The 25,034-nt window shown below is 40.7% G+C and overlaps 1 protein-coding gene across 2 annotated transcripts in view; it reads left to right on the top strand.

Moving 5' to 3' along the window:
- ADAMTSL3 (ADAMTS like 3) overlaps positions 1-25,034 on the top strand; it is a 388,402-nt gene that overhangs the window by 172,784 nt on the left and 190,584 nt on the right. For both annotated transcript variants that reach the window (XM_030814922.1, XM_030814923.1), the window contains exon 7: positions 13,042-13,168. In XM_030814922.1, the coding sequence (XP_030670782.1) occupies positions 13,042-13,168 (127 nt within the window). The remainder of the gene's footprint in view (positions 1-13,041; positions 13,169-25,034) is intronic.

Below are 25,034 nucleotides of genomic sequence, written 5' to 3'. Positions count from 1 at the left end.
ATGTTGGTATGCTGCACCCATTAACTCGTCATTTAACATTAGGTATATCTCCTAATGCTATCCCTCCCCCCTCCCCCAACCCCACAACAGGCCCTGGTGTATGATGTTCCCCTTCCTGTGTCCAAGTGTTCTCATTGTTCAATTCCCACCTATGAGTGAGAACATGCAGTGTTTGGTTTTTTGTCCTTGCAATACTTTGCTGAGAATGATGGTTTCCAGCTTCATCCATGTCCCTACAAAGGACATGAGCTCATGCTTTTTTATGGCTGCATAGTATTCCATGGTGTATATGTGCCACATTTTCTTAATCCAGTCTATCATTGTTGGACATTTGGGTTGGTTCCAAGTCTTTGCTATTGTGAATAGTGTGGCAGTAAATATACGTGTGCATGTGTCTTTATAGCAGCATGATTTATAATCCTTTGGGTATATACCCAGTAATGGGATGGCTGGGTCAAATAGTATTTCTAGTTCTAGATCCTTGAGGAATCGCCACACTGACTTCCACAATGGTTGAACTAGTTTACAGTCCCACCAACAGTGTAAAAGTGTTCCTATTTCTCCACATCCTCTCCAGCACCTGTTGTTTCCTGACTTCGATGGCCATTCTAACTGGTGTGAGATGGTATCTCATTGTGGTTTTGATTTGCATTTCTCTGATGGCCAGTGATGATGAGCATTTTTTCATGTGTTTTTTGGCTGCATAAATGTCTTCTTTTGAGAAGTGTCTGTTCATGTCCTTTGCCCACTTTTTGATGGGGTTGTTTTTTTCTTGTAAATTTATTTGAGTTCATTGTAGATTCTGGATATTAGCCCTTTGTCAGATGAGTAGGTTGCAAAAACTTTCTCCCATTTTGTAGGTTGCCTGTTGACTCTGATGGTAGTTTCTTTTGCCGTACAGAAGCTCTTTAGTTTAATTAGATCCCGTTTGTCAATTTTGGCTTTTGTTGCCATTGCTTTTGGTGTTTTAGACATGAAGTCCTTGCCCATGCCTATGTCCTGAATGGTATTGCCTAGGTTTTCTTCTACGGTTTTTATGGTTTTAGGTCTAACATTTAAGTCTTTAATCCATCTTGAATTAATTTTTGTCTAAGGTGTAAGGAAGGGATCCAGTTTCAGCTTTCTACATATGGCTAGCCAGTTTTCCCAGCACCATTTATTAAATAGGGAATCCTTTCCCCATTTCTTGTTTTTGTCAGGTTTGTAAAAAATCAGATGGTTGTAGATATGCAGCATTATTTCTGAGGGCTCTGTTCTGTTCCATTGGTCTATATCTGTGTTTTGGTACCAGTACCATGCTGCTTTGGTTACTGTAGCCTTGTAGTATAGTTCGAAGTCAGGTAGCATGATGCCTCCAGCTTTGTTCTTTTGGGTTAGGATTGTCTTGGCAATGCAGGCTCTTTTTTGTTTCCATATGAACTTTAAAGTAGTTTTTCCAATTCTGTGAAGAAAGTCATTGGTAGCTTGATGGGGATGGCATTGAATCTATAAATTACCTTGGGCAGTATGGCCATTTTCATGATATTGATTCTTCCTACCCATGAGCATGGAATGTTCTTGCATTTGTTGTGTCCTCTTTTATTTCATTGAGCAGTAGTTTGTAGTTCTTCTTGAAGAGGTCCTTCACCTCCCTTGTAAGTTGGATTCCTAGGTATTTTATTCTCTTTGAAGCAATTGTGAATGGGAGTTCACTCATGATTTGGCTCTCTGTTAGTCTGTTATTGGTGTATAAGAATGCTTGTGATTTTTGCACACTGATTTTGTATCCTGAGACTTCGCTGAAGTTGCTTATCAGCTTAAGGAGATTTTGGGCTGAGATGATGGGGTTTTCTAAATATACAATCATGTCATCTGCAAACAGGGACAATTTGACTTCCTCTTCTCCTAATTGAGCACCCTTTATTTCTTTCTCCTGCCTGATTGCCCTGGCCAGAACTTCCAACACTATGTTGAATAGGAGTGGTGAGAGAGGGCATCCCTGTCTTGTGCCAGTTTTCAAAGGGAATGCTTCCAGTTTTTGCCCATTCAGTATGATATTGGCTGTGGGTTTGTCATAGATAGCTCTTATTATTTTGAGATACGTTTCATCAATACCTAATCTATTGAGAGTTTTTAGCATGAAGGGTTGTTGAATTTTGTCAAAGGCCTTTTCTGCATCTATTGAGATAATCATGTGGTTTTTGTCTTTGGTTCTGTTTATATGCTGGATTACGTTTATTGTTTTGCATATGTTGAACCAGCCTTGCATCCCAGGGATGAAGCCCACTTGATCATGGTGGATAAGCTTTTTGATGTGCTCCTGGATTCGGTTTGCCAGTATTTTATTGAGAATTTTTGCATCAATGTTCATCAGGGATATTGGTCTAAAATTCTCTTTTTTGGTTGTGTCTGTGCCCGGCTTTGGTATCAGGATGAAGCTGGCCTCATAAAATGAATTAGGGAGGATTCCCTCTTTTTCTGTTGATTGGAATAGTTTCAGAAGGAATGATACCAGCTCCTCCTTGTACCTCTGGTAGAATTCAGCTGTGAATCCGTCTGGTCCTGGACTTTTTTTAGTTGGTAGACTATTAATTATTGCCTCAATTTCAGAGCCTGTTATTGGTCTATTCAGGGATTCAACTTTTTTCTGGTTTAGTCTTGGGAGGGTGTATGTGTCCAGGAATTTATCCATTTCTTCTGGATTTTCTAGTTTATTTGCGTAGAGGTGTTTATAGTATTCTCTGATGGTAGTTTGTATTTCTGTGGGATCTGTAGTGATATCCCCTTTGTCATTTTTTATTGCGTCTATTTGATTCTTCTCTCTTTTCTTCTTTATTAGTCTTGCTAGCAGTCTATCAATTTTGTTGATCTTTTCAAAAAACCAGCTCCTGGATTCATTGATTTTTTGAAGGGTTTTTTGTGTCTCTCTCTCCTTCAGTTCTGCTCTGATTTTAGTTATTTCTTGCCTTCTGCTAGCTTTTGAATGTGTTTGCTCTTGCTTCTCTAGTTCTTTTAATTGTGATGTTGGGGTGTCAATTTTAGATCTTTCCTGCTTTCTCTTGTGGGCATTTAGTGCTATAAATTTCCCTCTACACACTGCTTTAAATGTGTCCCGGAGATTCTGGTATGTTGTGTCTTTGTTCTCATTGGTTTCAAAGAACATCTTTATTTCTGCCTGCATTTCGTCATGTACCCAGTAGTCATTCAGGAGCAGGTTGTTCAATTTCCATGTAGTTGAGCGGTTTTGAGTGAGTTTCTTAATCTTGAGTTCTAGTTTGATTGCACTGTGGTCTGAGAGACAGTTTGTTATAATTTCTATTCTTTTACATTTGCTGAGGAGTGCTTTACTTCCAACTATGTGGTCAGTTTTGGAATAAGTGCGATATGGTGCTGAGAAGAATGTATATTCTGTTGATTTGGGGTGGAGAGGACACAGATCTTTTACAGCTGAATATTTGGTTGGATGTGGGGAGTGAGAGAATGATATTTAGATTTCTGATATCATGATTAAGTAGGTAGATAATGAGACCATTCATCAAGACAAAATATTGGGTGAGAACCAGGGGCATGGGGCAAAGGTAATGAGTTGGGTGTGCCTGTGAATATCTAAGTTGATATATGAATTTAGAGCTTAGGAGAGAAATCTAGACTAGAAATATAGATCTGGGGCTGTCACATGGTTAAATCTAATGATCTAATGTCATTGGGGACTGAGTAAGAAGGACAGGTTGTACTCTCAAGTACAGAGTCCTGGTGCCCATAATTGAAGGAACAAGCACAGGGAGAGGTGCCCCTGATGGGGACTGAACAGAATAGCTTTCTACATAGTGGCGAGACCATGAGAAACAGAAGATAAGGGTGGGTGAGCATTTAAGAAGGCAGGTTAGCAGTGGCACATACTTCAGAGAAGTCAAGAGCAGTAAGAACTGAAATCCACCCACTTCATTTTGACTAAAGATCACTGGCAACAGCTGGCACAGCCTCAATGCTGGTGTTGGACTAGGCGCTGGCAGGGGATGCAGGATGCATTAGTTTCCTGTGGCAGCTGTGACAAATTACCACAAATTTGGTGGCTTAAAACAACAGAAGTTTATTCTCTCACACTTCTAGAAGCCAGAAGTTTAAAATGAGGGTATCAGCAGGGTTGGTTCTTGGCTGGAGGCTCTGAGGGAGAATCCATTCCTTGCCTCTCTTCCAGCTTCTGGTGCTGGAATTTGGGCTTGTCTTTAGAAAGAGCCCATTTGCAGGAGCCCAGACTGGGAGCAGCAGGTGGGCAGGATGGAGGGAAAAGAGGAGGGTGGGTGACTTTAAAACTTAAGCTTCATTAACTTTCTGGTAAATCCACGAATGAACAAGAATATATGTTGCCAAGTGGGTGGGTGGGTGGAGTATTGATTTAGACGTAGAAATATGCAACTAATGAAGTAAAGTTTGGGCTAATCAAAAGAGTTTATAGGCAGAAACAAAGGGGACAGATTTTTGTGCCAATGATTTTTGGTGTTCCTTGCTTGTGGAAGCATCACTCTACTCTCTGCCTTCATCTGCACCTTACCTCCTCTTGTCTATCTCTATGTTTTCCCCTCCTTTCATAAGGACACCTTCATATTATTTCATCTCAACATTCTTTTTTTTTTTATTATACTTTAGGTTTTAGGGTACATGTGCACAATGTGCAGGTTTGTTACATATGTATCCATGTGCCATGTTGATTTCCTGCACCCATTAACTCGTCATTTAGCATTAGGTATATCTCCTAATGCTGTCCCTCCCCCCTCCCCCCACCCCACAACAGTCCCCGGAATGTGATGTTCCCCTTCCTGTGTCCATGAGTTCTCATTGTTCAATTCCCACCTATGAGTGAGAACATGCGGTGTTTGGTTTTTTGTCCTTGTGATAGTTTACTGAGAATGATGTTTTCCAGTTTCATCCATGTCCCTACAAAGGACACGAACTCATCATTTTTTATGGCTGCATAGTATTCCATGGTGTATATGTGCCACATTTTCTTAATCCAGTCTATCGTTGTTGGACATTTGGGTTGGTTCCAACTCTTTGCTATTGTGAATAGTGCCGCAATAAACATACGTGTGCATGTGTCTTTATAGCAGCATGATTTATAGACCTTTGGGTATATACCCAGTAATGGGATGGCTGGGTCAAATGGTATTTCTAGTTCTAGATCCCTGAGGAATCGCCACACTGACTTCCACAATGGTTGAACTAGTTTACAGTCCCACCAACAGTGTAAAAGTGTTCCTATTTCTCCACATCCTCTCCAGCACCTGTTGTTTCCTGCTTTTTTAATGATGGCCATTCTAACTGGTGTGAGATGGTATCTCACTGTGGTTTTGATTTGCATTTCTCTGATGGCCAGTGATGATGAGCATTTCTTCATGTGTTTTTTGGCTGCATAAATGTCTTCTTTTGAGAAGTGTCTGCTCATGTCCTTTGCCCACTTTTTGATGGGGTTGTTTGTTTTTTTCTTGTAAATTTGTTTGAGTTCATTGTAGATTCTGGATATTAGCCCTCTGTCAGATGAGTAGGTTGCAAAAATTTTCTCCCATTCTTTAGGTTGCCTGTTCACTCTGATGGTAGTTTCTTTTGCTGTGCAGAAGCTCTTTAGTTTAATTAGATCCCATTTGTCAATTTTGGCTTTTGTTGCCATTGCTTTTGGTGTTTTAGACATGAAGTCCTTGCCCACGCCTATGTCCTGAATGGTATTGCCTAGGCTTTCTTGTAGGATTTTAATGGTTTTAGGTCTAACATTTAAGTCTTTAATCCATCTTAATTACATTTGCAAAGATATTTTTCCACATGTGGTCACATTCACAGGATCTGGGTGCCATGTCTTTTTTTGGGGGGAGTGCACAATTCAACCCACTGCACATGGTAAGGAATGAATAGGCTGAAATGAGTAGGGATGATGAGCATAAACCCACCTTTCAAAAAGTATGAATCAGAAGAATAGAGGGAAAGATTCAACTACAGCCAGAGGGGATGTCAGGTCCAGGAAGAATGTCTTCAAGATCAGAGATACTTGGAAAAGCACTGGAGCAGATGCAGTTTTTAGGGTACCTGAAACATATATAATTAGAAGGGCCATCTTTATTTATTAATTTTTGAGACAAAGTCTCTCTCGCCCAGGCTGGAGTGCAGTGGTGCTATCATGGCTCATTGCAGCCTTGACCTCCTGGGCTCAAGTGATCCTCCCATCTCAACCTCTCGAGTAGCTGGGACCACTGGCTAATTTATGGTAGATTCTTATGTAGAAATCCTTCCCAGTTGCAGCCCAGCTTCCCCTCCTCACCTCAAATACTTCAATTCCCCGCAACTCTAAGCATTTGTGGGAGCCCAGACTGGGAACAGCAGGTGGGCAAGACAGAGGGAAAAGGAGAGAGTGGTTGACTCTTAACTACTCTTAACTTAAGCTTCAATAACTTCATGGTAAATCTATGAATGAGCAAGGATATATGTTGCCAGGCAGGTGGGTGAGTAGAGTATTGACTGAGAGGTAGAAATATACAACGAATGCAGTGAAGTTCCTGGGCTCTTCAAAGGAGCTGATAACAGAAAAAAGGAGACAGATTGCTCGTAGACAAGGAGGAGGGACACCTTTTCCCTTGAGGCAGGTAGGAAGGGGGAAATATGGGCCACTGATCAGTTTGGTATGGGAATGGACAGGAAGGTGAGATATTGTTTGATGGCCTCAATCGAGTGAAATATAAAGCAAAGGCATCTAATCAGAATGAAGGGGCAGGATTTTGAGGAGGAATGAGAAATTTGAAGATGCTCTGAGGAAAATGGAGATGACAAAATATGGTTAGAGAACAGTGCCTTATGCAACTAGAGGGAGTAGAAAACCATTGCCTTTGGCACAGTTGGTGTGTGAAGCTAAGGTCACTTTGCCTTTGGGTCAAGGTCATGGACCATGCTTGGTGGCTTCCTGTGATGGATAGCTGTGATCAGGACTCTGTAGACTTCAGATTTAGAGAGAACTGCATCCAGATTCGGTTTCTGCAACTAATTAACTGAAGACCACTTGGCAAGTCCCTTACCATCTTTGAAGCTTGGCCTTTTCATCAGGTAAAAAGGAGATATTATCCTCCTTGTAGGTCCTGTTTTAAATTCATTCTTCCACAAACCAACATTCTAAGTGGCCAGCACAATAGCTGACACCCAAGAGGCCTGCAGTCAACATGAGCTCCCCTTCCCACGTTTACCCTTCTGCTCACTACTCACCACCCCCTGTTCTTATTAATGGTCTAAGTCCAGTTGCTTAGTTGGCTCCAGGAGTTTCCAGGGTTTAAAGGGGCTTGCAGGATAAAGGTGGTTTCAGTATGAATTAGTGCATTTTAAATGAGTGCTTCTAATCACGTTTTTGTGATTCTAATGAGTAAGCCAGTTCTTTGGGTGATGAGGAGTGATACCCTGGTTGCTGAAAACTGGATGCTCTTTTGGCTAGGCGATTTGAATTAAATAATAATATGTTCTTCCTCAGAAGTGACTTAGACACTTCTTGGTAGAATTCAGTATCTTTCCTTCAACAGGTTAATGTTCACATAAATTTCCTTTCTTATGCCACATGGCCATGGGCATCAGTTAGGCAGATTCAGTGTCAGGTGAGGGCCTACTTCCTGCTTCCTGGTGATTCTTTCTGCTTGCCCCAGGATCACTGATGTGAGCCATAATGACTACTTGGCATAGACTACACATAAGTCTTATAAATGTCTGTATAGTTTTCTCATTTAAATGAACATGTCACAATGCTCTTGGGAACAACTTTCCATTAACCTGAGCACAGCAGACAGCCTGAGACAGTGGTGCTCACTGAATGAAATTTGCTTGTGCTTTGGAGGTCTGATTTTTATTAGAGGCACGACCTGGTTGTTACCAGCTCTGCAGACCAAGTTTGATTTGTCATTCATGTTTACTGAATTCCCTGATAGCTGTGCAGATGAAGAAACCACTTGAAATTTAGAATAAAAATAAAAATAATAGCAACTAACACTGGGTGCTTAGCCCAGGTATCAGGCATTGTGGAAGCCCTTTACTGTTAGCTCATCATAATCCTATCAAGTAGGTACAGTATTTATTCCCCACTTTGTTGATAAGGAAACTGGAAATTGAAGAGGCTAAGTAAATTGCCCAAGCTGTATAGTATCTTAGTCAGTTTGGGCAGCTGTCACTAGCTACCATAGATTGAGTGGCATATTAACAACAGAAATTTATTTTTTACAGTTCTAGAGGCAAGGAAGTCCAAAATCAAAGTGCTGGCAGATTCAGTGTCTGGTGAGGGTCTGCTTCCTGCCTCCTGGTTCATAGAGGCTGTGTCCTCACATGGCAGAAGGGATGAGGGAGGTATCCAGGGTATCTTTTCTAAGGGTACTAGTCCTATTCATGAGGGCTCCACCCTCATGACCTAATCACCCCCCAAATGTTTCACCTCCTAGTACCGTCAACTTGAGGGTTATGTCTCTGCATATGAATTTTGGGTGCAGACACATTCAGTCTGTTGCACATAGCTAGGAAGTGGTAGAGCTGGAATTTGAACCCAGGCAACCTAATTCCAGAATCCAATTTCTTAATTATTGGGCTATACTGATGATACTTTTTGTATTGGTACAAGTGTAGCTGAAGTTTGTAACTGAAAATGAGATATAATTTGGTAAAGAACAGTCAGTTCAACAGATGATTCATGCTTAGATGGCTCAGTACAGGGATTAAAACTCAAATGTCTACATACCGCCCCAGAGAAAAACTGCCCAGATGTAGTCACATTGGCTGGTGACTGTAGTGGTGAACTGGAGGATACATGCTTATTGTGAAGGGAGCAACTATGTATAAACATGTCGGAAGTTTTGTTTTGTTTTTGTTTTTGTCAAAAGAAGCTGGAAAACTGGATTTTAATGTGAAACTTCTAATTTTAAAAATCGTCTTCCTGTTAATAACCGTGCTTTATCCATTAATGGTTAAATTATAGTCCTGTATAGTATAGGCTGGGTTTTCCTACAGTAACCAACAACCTCCAATGCTCAGTAGCTTAAAACAATTAAAGGTTACTTCTTGCTGATGCCACTTGCCCAAAAGTGGTTGACAGGAACCTCAGCTCTTAGAACGTCTCGGAGACTCAAGCTGAGGTAGGCTTTATCTGGACACAGTTTTTACATAATAACTGGAATAGTGCAAGGGGAACATGAGACTCAGACGCTGACCCTTAAATCTTCTTATAGAAGTGACACAGATCAATCACTTAGACTTATATTTTATTGGCCAAAGTTAGTTAATGACCACACCTAACTTCAAAGGGGGTGGAGAAGCGCAGACCTTCTGTGGGCTGAAAGAAGCAAAATGTTTTTGAGTATCCCGACCGACTACCACAGCTCCATATACTGTGATTTTTAAGGCAGAAATGTCAGATTTTTTCCCCCAAGTTAGATTCCAATTTGCAGAGATTTCAAATAGTTGATTTAAAAAAAATTGTTTTGTTCTTGAATGATTAAATTTGACTGCTCTGAAAAATTCATATTTTGCTTCATTTGAATTAGTGCCACTTATTTAAGTATTATCATCTTTTAGCTGATTAGGAAATCATATGCAGGAAGAGTGAAATAATTTTTAGCTGAAGTGATGATTTACAGATGAATATTTATTCCAAAAAGCACTACTCATATATTTTAAATATTTGTTTATGTCATCCACTATCTTGTGTAATTTGTTTCATTAACTACACCATAAGGTAAGAATCTTATGTTATTAATTTATACTCTGTAGTGTCTGGCAGTATAGAAAATTGTTATTTAATAGATGTTAATAAATTTTATTGATATATCTGTCAATTAGTAGTTAATCACTATAATTAGAGATCATGACTTCAGATGATGTCATAGAAGTTGGAAACACTTCAGGCAATTTTTTAGAAGTTGCTTATTGTTGGGCCGGGCGCGGTGGCTCACGCTTGTAATCCCAGCACTTTGGGAGGCCAAGGCGGGCAGATCACGAGGTCAGGAGATCAAGACCATCCTGGCTAACACAGTGAAACCCTGTCTCTACTAAAAATACAAAAAATTAGCCGGGCGTGGTGGCGGGCGCCTGTAGTCCCAGCTACTCGGGAGGCTGAGGCAGGAAAATGGTGTGAACCCAGGAGGCAGAGCTTGCAATGAGCTGAGATTGCGCCACTGCACTCCAGCCTGGGCGACAGAGCTAGACTCTGTCTCAAAAAAAAAAAAAAAAAAAAATAGTTGCTTATTGTTGATTATGATGGGATATGAAAGCCAAAATTCAGTAGCCCCTCAATTTCAAAGGCATTTCTGGCTTGTTCCTTATGAATCACAAGGCAAGACTTTCTTTTCAAATATTTTTCTGTGATGTTTTCACATGCTTTATTTTGCTATAACATTTGGATGAATTGTGACTTAAAAAAAATTATGAAGCAACTACCAGTGCTCAGGGAGGTATTCAATTGCCCGAGATCTTGCAAGGCCTTAAACACTCTTCAAAACAAGCCCCTCCTAGCTCCTAAGCCCACGCCCTTACTGGATGACCAGATAGAGAGTGATTCTCATTCTCATGAAATGCAGAGTGCTCAGGGACATGAATGTGTGAGGACAGAGTTTGGCCCAGGAGCAGTGTTTCTATAATTTAATAGTGGTATTAGTCCCCTTGGAGAAAGTTGCATGAACACAAGTTACTCATTGGTTGAATCTCGACCATGCAAGTGTGTTTCCAAAATCAATCACTCTTAAGTTGTTCCACATGTACTTGTAAATATTAATTTAATGGCCTGCGTAACTGGGCTTTTGTTGTTGTTTTCTATCTGCTGATACTTAAGGTAGAGGAAGTTGTAATGTAGTGTTAAGATTCTGAGTCAGATAACTTGGGTTTTAAAGCCATTACACAGCTATATACTAGCTGTGTAATATTGGCAAATCATTTACTCAGTAATGTTTAGATTCCTTATTTATAAAATAGAGTTAAAGGTATCACCTACGTCATAAAATTGCTCTGAAGATTAAATGAAATAATGTGTACAATATTCAAGGCATAATGCCAGGTACATGCTAAGCATTCAATAAAAATCAGCAATTATTAATATTGTATTACTATCTTTATAAAATCATATAATCAGGATTAAAGGATCTCAAAAGTCATTGGATTAAGCTACTCATCCAATAATTTAATCCCTCCTACAATTTTTCCACCAAGAGATCTCCTACACTATGATTGAATACTGAGATAACTGTGACTTTTCAAACTTTCTCATATTGAACCAAATTATGCTTAAACCTGTAGCTTTCAACATTTGGAAATACACAGAACAAGAGTAGACCCTTTCCTCATGATAGCTCTTTGTGAATTTGAAAATATCTCTAATCATAAGCTATTCTCTAAACTTCCTTGAAACTTACTACCTCTCCCTGAAATTTTCACTTGATCTTTCTCTTTCCCTTCAACACCAAAATGTTGGAAAGAATAGTGTATAAATAATTGTCTCAACTTCCTCTAGTTTCATTTCTTCTTCAACAGCTTGGATATAGAGTCTGATTCAACAACTCTCCAAGCTGAAGCATGAGGGCTACCCAGGAGTCAAAATAAGATGAAAAACAGAGAGAAATAATAACATTGGCCATCTTTTATTGAATCCTTTATAGTGTTTGAATCTTTATACTAAGAATTTTACATGTATTTTCTCACTGAATCATCACTAGGCCCTATGTGAAGTATATATTGGTATTATTATCTCTATTTTACTGTTGAGGAAAACGAGTCTCTGAGAGTTTGAATTTTTCAACATCCTGCAGCTCAAAAGGGTGGTGAGTGGATCCAGGTTTATACATGGGTGTTTTCTTCCTCCAAAGTCCCTGCACTTAAACACCAAGTTTATAAATAAAGTTAGATGAATATGGGAAGGAAGGAAGAGATAAACCATCAAATCAGTTGATATTATTGTCGTTTACACATTATGTAAAATATATGCTTGAGAAATAAAAAAATATGACATGACCTTTTTTCTCATATAAGGAAGCTTATAATCTAGCAAATACACACACATATGTACACATGAAAAATGACAAGAGAAGGAAGGATAGCAGTATAAACACATATTTTATATGAGACATCTCTCCTTTTAATTCTTTTTTATATTGAAAAAATTGTTTATAAATATATAGATTTAATGACAGAGGTGGAGATACATAGGCATAGGTACAGCTAATGATAAAGACAAGGAGATATAAAGATATAGATAAAGACTATAGACAGATATTGATATAGGGATGTAGATATTTAGAGATAGAAGTAAAAACAGAAAAAAAAGATATTTAAAGTAAAACTATGAACCAGAAGGTTATACGTCAAATTTAGGACAGTGGTTGTTTTGGGGAGGAAATGAGAGAATAGGACAAGTGTAGGGCTGGGGAGAGAGGAAACATCTGGAATATTCTGTTTATTTTATATACATAAAAATACCTGCACTGGACAGTGTGGTACATGTCTGTAATCCCAGCACTTTGGAAGGCCAAGGCAGGAGGATCACTTGAGCCCAGGAATTCAAGACCAGCCTGGGCAACATAGGGAGACCCTGTCTTTACATCAAATTTTAAAAAGCTGGGTGTTGGGGCACAGGCCTGTGACTCAACCTCCCAGGCTCAAGTGATCCCAGCTACTTGGGAGGCTGAGGTGGGAGGATCACTTGAGCCCGGGAGGTTGAGGCTGCAGTGAGCCACAATCCCACTATTGCACTCCAACCTGGGCAACAGAGTGAGATCTTGTCTCGAAAAAAAAAAAAAAAGACAGAAATCTGAATAAAAATATAAATAGAAAAGAGAGGGGTAGGGAGGGACAGCTTCAAATCTTAATATTAATATTTTCAGCCTTGTATTAGAATCATATAAATGATACTATCCTGTAAGACATTATATTATTTAGATTTATAAAACTATGTTCTCATAAAAGAGAGCCAAACTGTAAATTTGAGGATTACATCACAACTAAGCTTCCTGAAATGAAGGGAGCTCCCCCTCCCCTGGCTTTGGGCACCACTGACCGCCATGCTTCTGTTGGCAGGCAGTGGGCTGCGATCGGCAACTGGGAAGCAATGCCAAGGAGGACAACTGTGGAGTCTGTGCCGGCGATGGCTCCACCTGCAGGCTTGTACGGGGACAATCGAAGTCACACGTTTCTCCTGAAAAAAGTAGGTTTTAAACCCAATACTTTATTACCGTCATACAAGATGTATTTTAGACCGTCTATTGCTAGAATAACATTTTCTGAATGTTAAGCTTTTTTAGTTGGAAGTAGCTTTTGTACCAATTTTCTAAAAGTGAAATTTCTTCCAAAAAGTATGTATCAAACTTTTGTTCCCATTATATCTTCGAAGAGGACCTGTTTCTTTGAACCTTTGCCAATGCAGGGTATTACTGTTTTAAAAAATATATATTTGCCAGTTTTTCAGGTAAATCATGAAATAATAATTTATTTGTCTTCCTTTGACTGCTAACAAGGTAGAAAATATTGTCATGTATCTATTGACCATTTATACTTTTTAATTTCTCAGTTAGCTATTGAAGCCATTTATCAATTTTCCTATTTGGATGTAGATCTTTTCCTCATTGTTGAGAGCTTTTAATATATCACCAGCACTGACATTTTTTCTGTCATACCTATTTTAAATATGGTTCCAGTTTGTTAATTGACTTTCAATTTTGTATAATTAGAGTTTCTAAGTTTCTAAGTATTATGTATTTGGAAATTTCCGTCTTTTCATTTTAAAAATATCTGTCCTTTAAAACATCCTTTAGTTTGGGGAATCAGTAAACTTTTTCTGTAAAGGGATAGATAGTAAATATTTTAGGCTTTGCTGGCCATATAGTCTCAACTACTCAACACAGCTGTTGCAGTGTAAAAGCACACACAGACACCTGTAAATAGATCAGCATGGCTACATTCCAGTGAAACTTTATTTACAAATATAGCCTGAAGGCTGAATTTGGCCCTTAGGTTTGTTAACCGCTCCTTTAAAGGAAACAAAAATTATTCATGTATGTTTTCTGGCAGTACTTTTATGGTTTTGTTTCTCTTTATAATAATTCTTTCTGAATACCCCTTTGTTGGTGGTATTCAGTTATAAATGTAGGTGAGTTCAGCCAAAGATTTGATTTTAAATCTTTTATTCATTTGAATTTAGTTTGATGTAACTTGTAAAGTCGGCATCTTACTTATTTTCCCAAATGCAGAAAGCATTACAGGAGGGGTGGAGGGTTTTTCAGGCAGAGGAAACACAAAGTTCATGGTGTGACACTGGAGAAGAGCCTGGGTTTTTTGAGGAACTCCTAATATGTTGTTCAGGCCTGACTGTACATTGAATAGGATAGAAGATAAGACAGAATGGCATTTGGAGTCAAAGACTTCATTATTGTGTTTTATTTTTCAGATTAAGTGGAGCCATCAAAGCAATTTAGGCAGTGGAGTGATATGGTTAGGTTAGTGTTTTAGTAAAATAATTCTGGTGGTGTATGGAGGCTGGATTACCTGTCAGATGAGCTTGGAAGCAGGGAGTCCAAATAGGAAGTGTCTTTCAAACTATTCAAGAGTGTTTAAAATCATGAGGCTTTGATCTAGGGTAGCGTGGCAGGAAACATAGAGGAAGGAACAGGTGGAGGATCTTTAGCACGTAGAATGAACAGAGTTTGGTAATTCCTTGAATGACAGCTATAAGAGAAAAGAAGCAGCTAGAATGGCCCAAATTTTCCATCTTGTGCAGCTGGGTGGACATGTTTGCTATTCATTTGGGTAAGGAATTCATGAAGAGGAGACCCATATCAAAGGTGAGACTCCACCTCCCTGAATTTTATTCTCTCCAAAATTTTCACCCCATAAGTATCCAATGCCTAAGTATCTTTCTGATGCCTGCAAACAGATGTTGATTATGTTTTGTTTGTGATTGGAGGGTTTATCTGAAACATGGCTAGTTTATCATGGCTGATAGCAAAACCCCTTGTTGGTGGTATTCAGTTATAAATGTAGGTGAGTTCATCCAAAGAGAGTGTGTAGAATATAAGAGGAAGCCAATAATGGCATCGTGAGGAAAAGCTGAAGTCAAAGCATTTAGCCCGGGAAGAAGTTTAAGGGAATCCAGCTGAGAAGGAATGAATAGAGTAAGTAGGTAAATGCAGAACTTAGCAAGAGCAGTACCATGGACCCCAAAGGAATAAGTAATTTCAAAAATGAGATGGGGGTGGCCAGCAATGTTGAATGCTTTTATGAGTTCAACTGGAATAAGGGCCCAAAAGTTTGTCTTTGGCAATTTGAAGGTCATTTGTGATGTGAACAAGAGTGATTTTGATGAACTTCAGGCTGAAATCAAAGCTTGATTGCAATGGATTGATAAGTGAAGAGAATGTATAGAGGGAAGGATTTGCTCAGGACAAGAGGAGGGGAACAGACCAACACCCTGTCAACAACTGGATAGCTCTACAGGGTTAGTTGGAGAACACTGTGAGGTGTTCCAGCCTATTGTCTTTATTTGGCTCTTCATTAGGAGATAGAGTTGGCCACTAGGAGTGAGGGCTCAGAGACTTGAGCCTGTTACCATGAAGGAAAGAAGGAGGAACCATCAACAACAGTACAAAGATAGAGGAGTAGCTGTAAGGGCCTAGCAGATATTGGAAACCATGAATTCATGGAGGTTCCAATTTTTGGACTTCATGAAGGAGGTGGCTTTGAATGGTGGTATACCAATAAGGAATGTATTCTACTGGAAATCACAGAAAACAACTTAGAAACATTGGAGTTTATAAATCTTTTCTAACAAAAAGCCTGGAGTAGGCAGCTAAGGCTGGGGATGCTGTTTTACTGTGTCTTTCAGGAACCAGGCACCTTTCTCTCTTCCTCACATCCTTAGAGGGTGGCTTTTGCCTAAGTGGCTGCAGAGTCATTATTGGACATTGAGATGTTACATCCACATCCCAGATAATAAGGAAGAACATAGTGTGAAAAGCATTTTTTTAAATACTGTGTTCTTTATCCAGGAAAGGATATTCTCCCCAGGGAATTTTGCTCCATTGACGAGAATTATGGTGTGTAACACCCTGGCTTCCAAGGAGGCAGGAAACCAAGTAGTTAGCATTCTATCCATTCTGCTATTACTAATATTGATCAAATGCTTTATAATTCCCAAAGTTCTCTTCAGACTTATCATTTAATTCTACCAGCATTCTTACATTATAATTTGGATAATGTCCTGCCTATTTTACAGATGAGGAAACTAAGGATGAGAAATGTTAAGAAACATCTCCCATAATTAATTATGAAAGGAAATATTGGGAAGTGGTTAAGAAATTGGGGTCTGGAGCTGCCTTCCAGGGTTAAGTCCTGGGTCTGTTGCTTATGAGCTGTGCAGAGTTATTTAAGTTATTTCACTTCCATGGGTATCTTGGATCTCTAATTTTAAACTGGGAATAACAACAGTACTGCCTTTGTAGAGCTGTTGTCAGGATTTAAAAGATCATCCCATGTTGAGAACTCCAAATAGCATAGTAACTAGAGAGTACTCAGTAAATGCTAGCTGCGTTTTTGTTAAAAATATTACTCATTGGGATACTAAAGGATGTCACACTGATACGGAAGGGGGGGGCAGGAAATTGAAGGGTGGGGTCCCTGGCTAGGGCTCTGCCCTTGGGCCTGTGCCCACTGGCCTGGGTGAGGACAGGGACTCTGTTTTCACACCCAAATGTTGCATTTTCCAAGACCACTGTGGCCTGCCATGCCCCCCATTCTGCGTCTATAAAAACCCCAAGACCGTAGCAGTCACACACACAAGTGACTGGATGTTGAGAGGAACACACTGGCAGAAGAACACACAGACGCCGACAGGCCATTGACAGTGGAACGACACAGACACGCAGGGGGAAATTTGGCCGAGGGTGGATGGACAAGATCGCAGCTGCTAAGCGACCCGACTCCAGGGGAAGACCACCTTCCCACTCCATCCCCCTTCTGCCTCCCCATCCCCCTTTTGCCTTCCCATCCATCTACTGAGAGCTACCTCTACCATTCAATAAAACCTTGCACTCATTCTCCAAGCCCATGGTACTGGAAAAAATGGATTACACATGGGTTTGGAGAATGAGTGCAAAGGTTTATTGAATGGTGGAGGTAGCTCTCAGCAGATGGATGGGGAGGCAGAAGGGGGATGGAGTGGCAAGGGATACAGAAAGCCCTGCGATACAGAAAGCCCTCTGTCCTTGAGATAAGGCAGAGGTTCTAACTGAGCTGATTAACACAAGCCACCTGCGGACAGCTAAGCTGAAAGAGCGCACTGTAACACACGCTGGAACTTTGGGAGCTGTAAACACTCAACTCTAGATGCTGCCTTGGGGTTGGAGCCCTAAGCTCCCCATAACCTGCCCGTCTGCATGCTCCCCTAGGGGCTTGAGCTGCTGGGCACGGAAGAAGCGAGCCACTCCTCCTGTTGCATGTCCTGAGAGGGGGGATAAGGGAACTTTGCCCCTTTCAATACCTCTTACATACTTTAAGTGTAAATGTGGGTATTTGTAAACATATTTGAAAGTCAACAATCAGTCCGTCTGGGGATTGATTTTAAGAGAGCTACTGCTTGGTATGGAGGAAAACGTTGAAAGTGTGAAAACAGAGTGATTGTAGGACAAACCAAAGTTTTAGGACTCAGATCAGTGAACACAGTTTGAAGAGACAGGCTATACTGAGAAGTGTTCATCCAGGAAGGCATGTGGATGAGCGGAGTAAGGGAGAAAGACAATAGCCAGATCGGGGTGTAATGGAAGTATGTAGAGTTAGTGTTGACCTTAGAAAGTTTGGAAATCTCATCAGAAAATACCTCGGTTTGTCAGGGTCCAAGAAAGATTAGAACTTGAGATAATTCTAACTGAACCAGGGTAAATGCCAAATGAAATTGTGCCAAAGGGCAGTCTTATTTGGAGAAGTGTGCAGAAGAGGTACTGAAATGCAAGGTAGTTCATTATTCTCTCTCTCTCTGTCTCTTGATTTTCAGCTTTTGGATTACATACGCTTTTGAGAATCTATTAAAAGTTATGCATTTTCTTTCCAGGAAAATGCATGTGTATTTAGAAGCCCCACATTTGCCATTCTGATTTTTTGTGGGGTTCTCAGACCCCTGATGCCTGTTTAGGACATTCCAAGTTAAGAACCCCTAAAATGTCCTTTTTTTTTTTAAATCAATTTCTACGTAGAAAGGGGAACTGGAGGGCACAGATCCTTCAGTTCAGGGCATGAGTGACATGGTATAAGCCAGGAACATCCTACAGGATGCTGGCATATTATCAGGTTCCGTATGCATGTGATTGAGCTAAGGCTAAAGGTAGCAAAGATTCCTGCCTGCGTGAAAACACAGTCCTTCACCATCTTGATTCTAATTATGGCCCCATCATGTCTGTTACAGCTCTGAAACTGACCAGCTGAAGCTGTTTTTGGCTGGGATTTTTCCCTAGGCCATATGGAAGCACTTCCCTATAATCATGCTTTGTGTGAAAGAAATGTGGGAAATGAAGCCATGTCTCCCCCTGAGTGTGCATCACTGGAGCCTGCAGAATCCACGCAGCTCCTACATCCACACCTTGCCAAGAATTCATTCCAATCTTCCCTGGGACTCACCCTGAGTCAGGACATGGCAATGAGATGCTGTTGGCACAGCCCTGCACTGGAGAAAGTGCACAAGGCTGCACACAGGATATCATTTCCATCACGCAGTGAGGCAGACACAAGGTGTAAGAGCCTGGAGCCAAAACCTTTGCTATGAAAAAAATCAGAAATTTATCCAGATGCAACACACAGATTTCCTGTTCAGAGGGAGGAGGAGAGAGACGGAACTGACAACCAACATAAACAGCTTTGGATGTTGGAAAAGGAAACTAGAGGCCACTCAGGTATTAAAGAGAGAACGCTCTAAAAACAACAACAAACATATCTGTTTAAAGAGTCTTGACTTGGCATTTAGAAACTTAGTTGTATTTCCAGGTTTGTTCCTTATTTTGGTCTTGTCCACATCAGGGCACAGATGTGTGAGGCAAATAAACAAGATCGGCTTGTCTATTCTAAGCTTTTTGTCCATTTTTACATGGTGGCAGCCAAGCCTATTGATACAGTGATACCTAAGGCCAACTGGGAACACCAGAATTTTGCTCAAGTTTTGACAGTGTGAAGATAAACACACACTCTTCTAATGCTTTCCTTGACACAAATAGAATCCTGGGCTAGGTGGATCATGGGGCTGCCTCACAGGGTAATTCTTAAGATTTTTTCCCTTCATCCACTGTTCATTTCTCCTTTGACTGTCACTCCCAAAACCCATTTACAAATTTAACTTATTCCATAACAAGGAAGATTGTATAGGATATAAAGGGTCTGCTAACATGGTAACATGGATTGGTTTTCATTCTCCTGTCTTCCCACATCATCTCTTTCTACCTCCACATTCGTCTTTCTAGGGTGAGATTCTGGTTGGTCATACTCTTCTATCAGAACTGTGGCTGAGAAAGGAATATTCAAACCAAAGACTCTTTTCCTTTTAATGGAATTAAAAGTTGCCCCCTTGGGCCGGGCGTGGTGGCTCACGCTTGTAATCCCAGCACTTTGGGAGGCTGAGGCGGGCGGATCACGAGGTCAGGAGATCAAGACCACGGTGAAACCCCGTCTCTACTAAAAATACAAAAAATTAGCCGGGCGTGGTGGCGGGCGCCTGTAGTCCCATCTACTCGGAGAGGCTGAGGCAGGAGAATGGCGTGAACTCGGGAGGCAGAGCTTGCAGTGACCCCAGATTGAGCCACTGCACTCCAGCCTGGGTGAAAAAGCGAGACTCCGCCTCAAAAAAAAAAAAAAAAAAAAAGTTGCCGCCTCCTCCATTTAATTCAGCAAAGGAAAGTGTGGCCTGGAAGGAAGACCCTGTGACTAGAAATATAGACTCTTGGGTTCTAGTCCTTGCCTAGCTCTTTTGCACGTTTTTGTCTTCTGGCCCTGTGCATGAAGAGAGATAATGGAAAAATAGCATGTAGACTGTGTTGTGAAGGAATGTCATAGACTGTATTTTACATGGAGAAGCAGACAGACTGTGAACTCCCTGGCCTCTTCATGAATCGCCTTACATCTATGATAAAATCCACATCCCTCTCCAAAGCCTTTAAAGCCTGTATCATCTGGCCCCTGTGTTACATCATGTGCTGCCATCTGCTCCTCATTCCCTAATCTCCAGTTACACTGGCTTTCTGGGAGATTCCAGAATGTCAGGTGCCCATTCCCCCCATGGGCCTTTGCACCAACCCATCCCCGAACCTAGAACATGTGTCTCCCAGCTCTTCAATGTAGTTACCTCTTTCTCAACCTTGAGCACAAGTGTAGCCTCCTCAGAGAGGCTTTCTTTGACCACTCTATGTAAAGTAGGCCCTTCTCTTTTCTGTTTAGTTCTTGCTTAGCCTTTAGGGAAAGAAGTGGTTATTTCATTTATTTGTTTAATTTGCCTCTCCCACTAGTAAGCTTTATAAGAGCAGGCACCATGTCTATGGTGTTCACCATTTGATTCCTAGTGCTAGTGCAGTACTGAACACATCATAGGAGCTCAGTTAATGTTGAACAAATGAATACATGGCCTTCGCTGGAGATGATTCTGCTTCCTGTTATGATTTCAGTGGGATAAATGATATTGTGCAATAGAACTGGACTGGAAGCCAAAGACTGGGGTAATAACCTCAGTTTGGCCTCTAACAATCTATCTTCTTAGGCAAGATGCTTCACTTACTGGGACCTCAACTTTTTCATCTGCACAGTGAGCATGGACAATTTATAAGACCTCTTCTAGCTCTGAAAATCTGTTAAGTGTATGTGTAATTTGTTCGTTGTTTTAAAAAAAATAGATCTTAGGATTGAATGGAGTTTAGAGATACAAGTCCCAGGAACTTATATGAAGCAATTTTCCAAACTTTTAATGAAAGTCTTGACAGTGATGGCTTGTCTTTATTCTTAAAGGGCCCAGGAAATTTTAGATACACCACAAGAATGAGTTGGTGTGAAGTTTCCTCTTATCTCCCATGAACTGCTACTTGGTTGCCTTTTAACATGTTATTGTCACAACCTGCAAGAGGGAGGTTTAGTTTTTGCACTGACCCCCTCATTGGTATGTGAGCTCCTCAAGAACCTCATGCACCTGGCCCAGTACCTGGCACCCAGTGTGTTTCCAGTAAAGGTGTGTTGACTTGACCTACACAGAATTGAAGAGCCCACTTAGACCAGCATCCCTATGGCAGCAGTCCTTGAGGAATGTGAATTAAAATCAGAAGCAGCTTATTGGTAGCCAAGCACTGCAACACCCGGGGTCATCCAGGAGACCTGACACCTGCTGACCAGCTGAGAGCACTGGGATTATTAGTAAAAATACTTATTGGTAAAATAATAATAATAGTGGCCCCCAGAGTTTGTATGCTTACACTGTGCTATGTATTTGTCATGTATGACATTATTTATTCTTAACATAGCCCTGAAAGGTAGGTACTACTATACCCTCCCCATTTAACAAATGGAGAAATAGGCTCAGTGAAATTAAGCACCTTGGTCAAGGTCTCACAACTGGTGAGTGGTCAAGATGGTTCTGACCTCAGAGTTCATGTGCTTAACCACCCTCCCAAAGTGTCTTCCAAGGACAGCTAGATGACAATGAGGCGAGAGGTGCACCGAGGCTAAGAGTGATGGGACAGGGAACAAAGATAGCACAGAAATGGAGCCAGAGGGGAGCAAAGGCTGCCTCAACCAACCTACCCCTTGTTTCCCCTTGGCAGAGCCCAGCCAGCTCCATGGTTCCTAACCCAGGGTGCACATCAGGAGCACTTGGGGAACTTGTCCCATGTTCTAATCCTCAGGCCCCACCCTAGAATTTTGAGGGGTAAATCTGGGCAATTGTAGGTTGCCAAAATTCCCAGGTGGCCGCTGGTGCATGCCTTTGGCTAACGCCTCTGCTTTTCAGTGTCTGATGCCCCACTACAGAGTCGGAAGGCAGATGACTGTTTTATCCTCACCAGCCTCCTGATTTCTTAGAGGCAGTATAAAGGGCAGAAAATGAGAGTTACACTATGATGCTCGAGAACATCTGGACAGATATTTGTTATTAGATGCTGTGTGACATAGTCCCATCTCCTGCATGCTGTTCCAAAGCTAGCCCTGCCAACGAGCACAGAAGCATACATTATTAGTCAGTCTGCCTGTTACCATGGTCTTTTGAGGTAAAGGCAATTTAGGCCAGTAAATAAACATACCTCAGGTTGGGAGCAGATGTTTCTGTATAGGAGCTAAGGGCTGAAGAGACTCATTTGCAGATTCAGCAATCAGAGACTTCAGTAATGTGGCCTAACAGCTCAAGGCATGCGAGTCAGTTTTCAGTTTGCAGCCAATTGTTCTTAACAAGGCAAAGCTCTGCTGTGTTCCTCCTTTCCTTTGTAAAAAATTTGCTGTTAATTTCCTACATTTGCTTTTCTACTTTTGCTTACTGGCATACTGCATTTTTCTCACCCCCGTTTGCAAAGTAGTGTATAGACAGTCCTCCAGCTGCAGAATCAGTGTTGCTACCCATTGACTTTTCCTTTTCTCGTCTTCCAAAATCCCCCACTGCTCCTACAGAATGACAGATGAGCTTGAAGCAAACCTTACTATCCTACTTTTGAAAAATTGTGCAGACCCTGTTCTTCACATTGCTGGAGTGCAATGGTGTAATCTCAGTTCACTGCAGCCTCCACCTCCTGGGTTCAAGTGATTCTCCTGCCTCAGCCTCCTGAATAGCTGGGATTACAGTCACGCACCACCATGCCCGGCTAATTTTGTATTTTTAATAGAGATGGAGTTTCACCATGTTGGTCAGGCTGGTCTTGAACTCCTGACCTCAGGTGATCCACTTGCATCAGCCTCCCAAAGTGCTGGGATTACAGGCGTGAGCCACCATGCCCTGCCTCGGTAACTCTTTTTGGTCTAAGTGATGACAAATAGTTATGGGTGTGTGAGGGCATTAACAAACACTTTTTTTTTTCAGTTTACAAAATGTTTTCACAACATTATCTGATTTTAAAAAATGCATTCCTTAAAAATAAAACCTATTTTTTTGCAATTTTCTATAGGGTTCAAATTATTAGCATTAGCATGTATTTAAAAACTTTTCTTATTTTTTTAAAAAACTACTTTATGTCTTGGGAATGGTGTGTGTGTGTGTGTGTGTGTGTGTGTTTGAATCTAAATAGCAGAAGGAGAAAATAAATGCAGGTTCTAGAAATGTAACATGAAAAATACTCGACAGAAAATTTTGTTCAGAAAAAAAAACCCAACCAACTAAAAAAACACACACCAAAAAAATAAAAAAATAAACAAAACAAAAATAGAAAAGTTGGGGTGAGGTTGTCAAAGTGAGAGTCACTAAGACATCCTTTTCCTTGTTTTACCTTGGAATGTATATATTTAGGTTGATGTAGTTCTGGTTGAACTTTGTAGTGAAAATAAATGGTCTGATATAAATTACAGTGCTTCTGGGCTGAAACTGATGTTTATTGATTAGTTAATATTGTGTGGACAATTTATTTCCTGTACCTCTTGCTACTTAGCAAAGCTGTGATATCCAGCAGGAAATGAGACGTAGAAAAAATATGATGGAACAGCTGGACTTGAGCATTTATGTGTGGGAGGGAAAGTCAGTGAATCTTAGGTCAGTCCAGTGATTGCAAAATCAAACAAGTGAAACCCATAAAATGAAACTGTGTGATGAGTGAATTTGAGTTTATACAGCATCACTTGGTCTCATAGTAGAAGGATTTAAAAGTGTAGTTTTGGGTCCTTACCCTGGTTCTAATGCTTAGGAAAACTGTGATCTTGGGCAAGTCACTTTAACCTTGTAAAATTTAATTGTCTCAATTGTAGAAATGAGTTTTCATTAGAATGAATGAGGTAATTTATCTCAAGTTCCTTAGCATGTTGCCTGGTGGCAGAGTAAGTGCTCAACATGGTTTTAATAATAACTTATACTTACCCAACCCCTAATTGGCACCAGGTTCTTTTCTAAGCCCTTTGCATATATTGCCTCACTGAACACTCATAACAACCCCTTGAAACAGGTATTCCTATTATCCTCATTTCACAGATGGAACTGAGGCACAGAGAGGGTAAATAACTTGCCCAAGGTCACACAGCAAATGGCGGTGCTGGTATTCCAACTCAGGTTGTCTGGCTCCAGAATCTGTGACCATAACCACTATACCATATTGCCTCTCTCAGTAGTTTATAGAGTAAAAATAATGCAAATGGCATTTAAAGAGTGACAAGAAGGAGCTCTGGTAGATGGCACAGTGAGTAGCAGTATCAAGAATCTCTTACCACCAAATTTCAATGAGACAGTTTTGGAATAATTCCAAACAATGAATGTGATCAGCAGGAACCAGTTACCACCATCAACAACAAATCTAGGTGTCCCAGACATGAGCCTACTGTTAGCAACACCATAGGATGGGATGGAGAGGAAGCCTTTTCTCTCCATCTTATATGTTTTCTTTTTTAAATTAGACATGGTCGCCTAGGCTGAATGCAATAGTGTAATCATGGCTCACTGCAGCCTCAACCTCCTGGGTTCAAGGGATCCTCCTGCCTCAGCCTCTTAAGTAGCTGGCACTACAGGCATGTATGACCACACCTGGCTAATTTTTAAATTTTTGGTTGAGAAAAGGTCTCACTATGTTGTCCAGGCTGATCTCAAACTGTTAACCTCAAGTGATCTCTTATGTTAACCTCCCAAAGTCCTGGGATTAAAGGCATGAGCCACCACACCCAGCCACCATCCAATATGTTTTCAATAATTGGCTTATAGACCATTAGAAAGTATAAGATTTCAAAGCAGGCTTAGAATCAGACCTGCTTGGCAATGCCATCTGCATTCTTATGATAGAAGGTTTCAGGCAGTCTATACTGAGCTTGTGCTGAACCACAAGCAGCAGTCTGCTCTTTCTTACTGTATTTAGAATTGCTTCCTCTCTTTATTGTCGCCTCCAGCC

This window comes from Nomascus leucogenys, chromosome 6 (genome assembly GCF_006542625.1).
Source record: "Nomascus leucogenys isolate Asia chromosome 6, Asia_NLE_v1, whole genome shotgun sequence".
In the NCBI taxonomy this organism is placed as follows: domain Eukaryota; kingdom Metazoa; phylum Chordata; class Mammalia; order Primates; family Hylobatidae; genus Nomascus; species Nomascus leucogenys.
Note: the sequence above shows the minus strand (reverse complement) of the source record. Positions and strands in the feature narration are given on the sequence as shown.